Consider the following 8,319-nt stretch of genomic DNA (forward strand, 5'->3'; position numbering starts at 1 on the left):
CATTTCAATATTTCATTTCAAATATTAAATATGTCTGAAAAAGTACAACAAATAAATCATTTTTTAAAATTAATTCATTAATAACAATCCAGCTTTCCACAGCAACGTTGCTTGGCATTAGCAAACCCTCGCCAAGATAGCAACCATGCTGAGAGGTCCAAACCGGATATGGAACACGTAATTTTTCTAAGTTATTTTTCTATTTAGATAAAAAATTCAACAGTCTTTCATTTGGTATATACTTCATAATTGTATGTTGCGCAATAGTGGAGATATCCAAGAAATCAGGAACTATTGCATATTATTGACAATTGGAGCGAAGATGACTTATAAGTGCCAAGTGACACTCCACTACCTATTGAATAATAATGTAAATATCAACAAACATTACATGCGACTTTAAAATTTTGTTTTTCTATTTTGAATTCCGCGTGTCTAATTGTGAAATGGTATCTATATACTATTGCAGTTGTATACGAATCAAAAGCACACGATTATGGTGGTCTTGTAGAAATGCCTAAGTCGCAACTATTTACATTGGAACTTGTAAAACCAATACGTTTCGGTTATAAGCTATGAACCCTTTCTTTGGATAGTGGGTATATCTTCCAGTTTCTGCCATACTCCAGTGCAACTGACAAAAACAACAAACAATTAGGAATCGGTGCATTTGTTGTAAAGAAATTATTGAGCCATGTGTTATATGGCTAAACCGACATTAGTTGCTGGTTTTGTACTCAAAGTCGATTTCCATTAGCAAAGTAATTAATGTAAACTCCATATACTCGTAACGATACACCGTGTAAAAACTGGTATACCATCACTTTTTTTTGCCACTTTATTAAAATTGTTGAGTTAACACTTATTTTTAAGCTGTCAAATATTAGAAAGGTTTTTTAAATTGCATCAGAATACAATTTGTTTTTATTAAAACGGATAATAAAATTTAGTTGTGCGGAATAATGTATTAAATATTATAAAAATAACTACATTTAACTAAATTCAATTGTGGAATTGTGGAAAGAAAACAAATTTGAACCAGAAAACAACTATTGGTGAGTACGTTGTAAAAAAAATGTAAAAATTTTGCTTCAAAATAAATTTGTAAAATTTGCTGAGCCTGCATAAAAACTATTTATCAGTTGTAATATATAACGTGTTTATGTATGTATATAAAATATATTGACGATGGTAGCAAGAATATGTTATGGCTACACTGCTAACCAATTATCATCATCAATATATTTTACATGTTTATTCTACCTATAAATGCTTAATATACATAATCTTATATACATTATCTCTAACACTTCGTTCAATTATGTGTGTGACTGACACATAGATGGCGGCACTAATACTAAATAAATATTTTTTTTCGAAAGTGGCAACCTTTTTAGGCTTACTGTCAAAATTATATGTTAATCCGACCATTTGTTTACAAGTTACAGTGCTTTAAGTGACGCTACTTTTGAGTTTTTATAAAAAAATGAATTCAAAGCAATTCCGTGTGCTGATTTACCATTGTTTTTTAATAAAAAAAAATACTGTTCAATGCCAGGAATGGCTTGAAAAACATTATTCGGACTCTGTTCCATCAAAAAGAAGCATTTATTATTGGTATTTGTTATTGGTATTTGTTATGGCGAAGAAAACAGTTTCGTTCCACCAAGACAATGCACCGTGTCACAAGTCGATGAAAACGATGGCAAAATTGAACGAACTGAGCTACGAATTGCTGCCGCAGCCACCGTATTCTCCAGATCTGGCCCCCAGCGACTACTGGCTCTTCGCAGACCTCAAAAAGATGCTCCGTGGTAAGAGATTTGGCTCAAATGATGAAGTAATCGCCGAAACTAACGCCTATTTTAAAGGCAAAGAAAAATCGTTTTACAAAGGCGGTATCGAAAGATTGCAAAAGCGTTGGAATGATTGTATCTCCCTAAAAGGGGACTACGTTGATGAATAAAAACGAATTTTGGCAAAAAAATGTGTTTTAATTAGTTAGTCACACACATTATTGAACGAAGTGTTATATTAGGCATAATGATACGAAAATTAAATTAAAACTTCAAGTTTCAAGTTCAATACAAAAACTTATAAAAATTGCAAAACTTTTCATTGCAGATTCAAAACAATATCATATTCATTTTTAAAAACAGTAAAATAGCTATCCAATAGACGACGGAATGAAATTAGACCATAAAATCAAAGTTGACAACAGACCTGACAGGCGGCGTCGTTATGAACATGTAAGTCCACCACCGTTACCACTAGGAACTAGTCGTAGTCCTAGTCCATCACATTTAGAAGTTAGATATGGAGTACCATTGCGACGCCGTCCTCAACTTATGCTTCAACCGTTAAATATATACGCTGCACCGCAATATTCCGTACAAAACATTCCGGCAATTAATGGTCATATTAATTATGGTTCTTCGCAATTAAATGTTGATGCAAGACGAAGTAGAAGGGAAGTTGGAGGAATATTTGCGTTGCAGAATTTTCAGCCTAATGAATTTCATAGACGCCATAATTCTAATCACCACGTTGCTCCTTGTAATCGTTCGCGTTTACCATCTGCACGCGCTGACCAAACACCAGGTGTTAATAATCAATTTAATCCTAATACACACTGTGGACCCAATATAGCGCTACCACATCTGGTATCCAATGACAATGCTCATACTTCACCACCTTTGAATGCTGAACTAGTATCAACAGTACCACCCAGCCAAGCTGATCATCGTATGTACAATTATTTTGACGAACCGTGTAATTCAAATGTCCACCAAAGTCGGCCTGGCCACCGTATGTACAATAATTTTAAAAAACATATTTAACATAATTATTAAACAAATTCATTATCCATTACTTTTAGGTCCTACAGAATGTTTACCATCAGAAAACTTTAGACAAAACAATCGCAAAAGATTTGTTCTGTGCAGTAATTCTGCATTATCTTCAGATAACACCCGAAGCCGTAGCCCATCCACAGATTCAATTTCAGATCTTAGTTCATAATTGATAGGCTAATATCAAAATAAAACAAGTCTGAATTCACGACCTTGATTTTCCTGCAGAATACCACCATATGGCAGAAATGAAACAGGTTACACAACTAAAAAATTTGAACCAAATGTTCAAGAATTCTTTATATCAATTATTATCATACAAACCAAAAGGACTCAACGTTATGCAGACATAAACAAATGATTTATCAATTTAAATATTGGTTTTAATTCCGACAATCTTGCAGTTTTTATTAGAATTACAGTTAAGCCTATTTAATCAATTATGAATGATTCAATAAATGTTACTTTAAACGATTTAACTTTAAACAATTTTTAACTTGAATATATTATTGGTTTCGATAGCAATATACATAAAATCAATATTAATAAATATATGTGTAACAGAACACATTCTCTTAGAAATGTTGATTAGATATATTGTAAGACACATTCATTTTAACTGAAATAAGTGGTAATAACTCTCACTTCAAAAGAGACAAATGTTATTGAAGACAATTCTTAAGGATAGTGTTGGCTGGAATCCTTATGATAAATATATTCAGCTGTCATTCTATATAGATGAAAGATCCACTGCGATATCATAATATAAAAGGAGAAAAGTCTTCCTAATAAATACAAAACTATATAATTGTAGTAAAAAGGATAAGATTTTATTGTATTGGTTATTCAAAATTTACGTTCAGTATCTATTAATCTATGGCATAACTATTAACTTATAAATAGTTAAATAGTCTGTTAGATAGGTAGGTAGGTTGGAGTGGCGGCCTTGTTTACCAAGAAAGCCCACTTGAGCACAAATAATGGCCCGTTGTGGCATCACATGGAAAAAGCGATGTTCGTATATAGATAAGGTGATCAGTATACGACCAACGCCCAACAGAGAGGCAACGCCTCCCCCATTAGGTGAAGGAAAACCAACCCGACAATTCTGTGAATCTGGCCAGGTCCCTCACATTGTGGAATGACAGCTCAGTCGGATCGGTCAGAAAAAGGGCCCCAAGATTTTTGATCTTCTTCTGGCTAAAAATGGGCACTGACACATGAGATGCATCAGAGTTTCCTCCTCGTCCTCAGAGCTACAACCGCGACAAAGGTCTGTTAGATATATTGCCTAAAATATTAAATCTCAAAGTGCGGCTAGTTGCATCAATTATCATATAGAGGCTTTATTATAATGAACTACTGGCCAAAAGATATACCATAAAGGAAATTTATTCATTTTCTCCAAATTAAAATAACCTGAAGATTTTAAGATGCCATTTTAAATTACATGATCAACAGGAAATATAATACTATTATACGAGACAGAGAGATGTGGTGGATTACAAAACCAGTACTATTAGCAACGATATTGTGTGGTATATAGAAAGATTCAAAATTGAACAGGGATCGGACTAATAAGTCTATAACTGCGGCAGCCTAATATTCACCAATCTCAGTTCAATGGCTTCAGTATTTCAAACCGAAATCTACGTCTTAAAAATATGTTGTAAAAATCTACAATCAGAAAATTTAGGACACAAGAAAATATTCCTCATGTGAAATAATCAAGTAGCCATTAAGACTTTAATTTGGATCTTGACTAATACCGTACTGGTTTGGTAGATATCATATATCTTACACACCTGGCAGTTATGAATAACTGCACACTGTGATTTCGATGAACTGATACACTCAAGAAGAAATCTTAAGCTGTAATTATGAGTGGAGATTAAAAATTTTTTTTTTATTGATATTTTATGTACATAGCAGTAATAACCGAAATCCCTAACTTCATGCCAAGAAAATTAATATAATTAAATATAATATAATTAATAACTATTATTCATTTATAATTTTTAAACTGTTTTGGAAAGCTGGTTTTACTCTTTTCTTTTCTTCTATGAAGAATTTTTATCTAATTTGTAATAAATTTGGTCATGATGGTTTCTGTCTTACAATAAAAAGAGTACTATTTAAACCATTATTTATAATCAACATAAATAAAAAAAGTTATTTTGTTAATATTTTTTATAATTACTTTTCATTTGACACTTTTTTTCTGTACAAACCGATATGGACGTTTCCCTAACGCGATGCAGAAGGAATTTTACTACTTAATTTATATTCGAAACGTGAATGTAGTCGATCAGTCAAAAGTTTTGTCAGTGTTAACAAAGTGATCCGAATGATATAATTTAGAACCAGTCAAATTTTATATAAAACAATACAATTAGTTTGGCCTTAGATCAGGTTTGTGTAAAACAAACCATTTGCTCTCGTATTTATATTGATTAAGTGAATTTGGGCCAGTCGTGATCCATAATTATTGCACTGGACATAATTATTGTCCAGTGCAAAGATGCAAAGCTTCTAATTCTTCTAGTACATTCGGCTTTGTAGTCTCTCTTAGTCTATACAAGTTCAATGCATTGTTGTAATTTGTATGGTAATGTTAAAAAAATTTTTTATGAATATACAAAGATTTGATAGATAGATAGATTTTAGGAGCTATTCCACCACGTCAATGCATCTTTTAAGTATTATTGTGACAAACCCACATTAGTTAAATAGGCGCATAGCAATTAAAAATGCTATTATGTCCCTTGGAAAGTGTTAAGTATATATAGAAGCTTTCGCTCTCTTGTGCTTTGATATAAAATTATAAACTAGTCTTAAGAATTTGAATTTGAATAAAGTTAGTCTTTAAATACAATGACTCAATACACCACATAATTAGCGACGAGGAATAAATGAAAACGAAAAGAAAAGTAATAGGAATAAAAAGAAGAACTAAAATTAAAGATATTAGCAAATATAAAATAAAAAAGTGGAGAGGAGATTTGTAAACAAAAAAAAAATTAAAAGTGTAAAAATTTCAATAAAGGCGCCTATCAGTAAATGCGAAAACAATAAATTCAAATAAAGATATATTAAATTAATAATAACAATATGTATTAAAATATATGAAAGTATATATATAAGTACTATATGTTTTATATTCATATATTTAAAATAAATAGATGATGCAGCAAAAGGAACCAGCAAAAACCGCTAGCGCGCCAAATATATTCCAGCAAAAGTGTGTTGCTGAATTTTCGCTTCAAAAAGAGCTTGGAAATTCATTTTGCTGAGATTAATTGCACGGAAGAGAACATAAAAAAGGTTCTTTATTGAAAAATATCGGATCAGCTTCATATGGACTATTGCATAACTCTTATACAGTCCAGCATCACCTAACCTATATCGAAAACGTATAAAGAGTTGTGTGCAATCTTAAAAACACAGTATACTCCACCAACTCTAATTTTTAAAGAGCGTTAAAACTTTTACAGTGCAATGCAGTCAGAAATAGAAACGGCATAAGAGTGGTTTGCAAGAGTAAAAAATTAGCATGTAAGTTTGGAGAGAACTTATCAGGTTTTATTCTGAATCAATTCTTCATGGACAACAAAATTTTTGAAAGACTATGTGAGGAAAATGAGAAACTCACAATTGAACAGGCACTTAGAAAAACACTTATTATAGAGCTTAGGTCCAGTGCGTCAAAAAGTTATGGTGAAAACATCAATTACATTAATAATTAATAATAATGTAAAACTTAGCATAACAAAATAAATGGGAGTTGCAAAAATATTCTAGCGTCAGTTTGTAAAAAAAAAATTGGAGTTGTATTAATAAGTATATTAGATACTTCATTTTATCTAATATAAAAGTGAATGATCATATTAATAATAAACATAAAGGTGAGGACTCAACTGAATTGTACTGGGTGTCAATTAAACTTCACGAAATTTCGATGGATGTTGTTTGCGATTCGGGAGCTCCATGCAGTTTAATACCTAAACACATTTTAAACAAGTACAACAAAACTGTAAGTCTTAGAAATTGTAACGATCCATATGTTGATTACAATGGTAATCATATTAAGGTACTGGGTAAATACCTATTTTGAAAATATTGAGTACAATGAAAAAAAAAACAAATACAGTAAGTAGTTACTAATAATAATAATTCTCCCTTATTAAGTAGGAATTTTTTAAGAGCCTTTGATTTTCAACTTATACAAGTAAATTCCATTAATAATTCTAGTCAATATGACATATTTATTGAACAAATTCAAAATGACTGAAATTAGTAGGTATATAGAAATTAGAAAGAATTTTTTTACCTATGGAAAAAGATTTCAAACCAGTTTTTTTTAAACCACGATCAGTCCCATTAGCGTGGAAAAGTTAAGTTGAAAGTAATTTAAGAGAATTAATTGCTAAAGATATTTTAGAACCAATAAGTAATGCAGAATGGGTTACACCGTTAGTTTTCATATAAAAACCGAATAGTGAAATTAGAATATTTGGCGATTATAGAGTCACGATCAACCGACATCTATCCGATTTTAAATATCCATTCCCACGTATTGATGAAATTTTTGCGTCACTTCAAGTGGTGAACTATTCTCAAAACTCAATTTATTAAATGCGTACAATCAACTTGTACTTAATGACAAATCTCATTTCTTATGTACTTGGTCAACACATATTGGCACCCTAAAAATAAAACGTTTACCTTTTGGTATTGAAACAGCAGCAGCTATTTTCCAAAAGACCATGGAAAATCTTTCATGTAATATTCCCTTCATAGTTGTATATCAAGATGACATCACTGTTTCTGGTAGAAACACTTCAGAACATATTCGTAACCTTTGTAAATCACAAACTTACAAATTAGAAATTACAAACAAATTGATAAATATGGACTTACTAAAAATATAGAAAGAACGGAATCTATTTTGAAAGCACCAATTTCCAAAAATGTGTCTGAGTTAAGAGTACTAATCGGTATGGAAAATTATTATTCGAAATTCATTAACAAATTTGCAGATAAAATAATTCCTTGCTACCATTTACTAAAAGCAAACAAACTTCGGATAAAGTTCTAGTACACTTCAATCCTAAATTGCCAATTGTCCTTTCAACAGATGAATCAAATAAAGCTGTAGCTGGCATACTATCGCATAAGTTTTCTGAAGACAAAGTAAACCAATTACATCCGTGTCTAGACCTTTATCAAAAGCTGCGCAAAATTACAGCACACTAGAAAAAGAAGCATTGGCCATAGCATTTTGTGTAAGTAAACTCAAACAATATTTGATTGGAAACAATTTTTTTTTTAAAACAGACCACAAACCTTTAATATCAATTTTTGGTGAGAATAAAGGTTTACCAATCATGGCAGCTGCACGCTTGCAACGATGGGCTTTCATACTATCTGACTTTAATTATAAAATTGAATGTGTCAAGGGGCACAC

General features: G+C 31.3%; 1 protein-coding gene across 1 annotated transcript; it reads left to right on the forward strand.

Moving 5' to 3' along the window:
* The first annotated feature begins 959 nt into the window (after positions 1 to 959).
* Positions 960 to 3,286, forward strand: LOC119679513. Its single transcript, XM_038091908.1, has 3 exons — positions 960 to 1,055; positions 2,125 to 2,808; positions 2,879 to 3,286. The coding sequence occupies exons 2-3, from the start codon at positions 2,187 to 2,189 to the stop codon at positions 3,019 to 3,021; spliced, it is 765 nt and encodes a 254-aa protein (XP_037947836.1). The 5' UTR covers positions 960 to 1,055; positions 2,125 to 2,186; the 3' UTR covers positions 3,022 to 3,286.
* Positions 3,287 to 8,319: the final 5,033 nt, after the last annotated feature.

Source organism: Teleopsis dalmanni, chromosome 2 (assembly GCF_002237135.1).
Source record: "Teleopsis dalmanni isolate 2A chromosome 2, ASM223713v2, whole genome shotgun sequence".
Taxonomy (NCBI): Eukaryota; Metazoa; Arthropoda; class Insecta; order Diptera; family Diopsidae; genus Teleopsis; species Teleopsis dalmanni.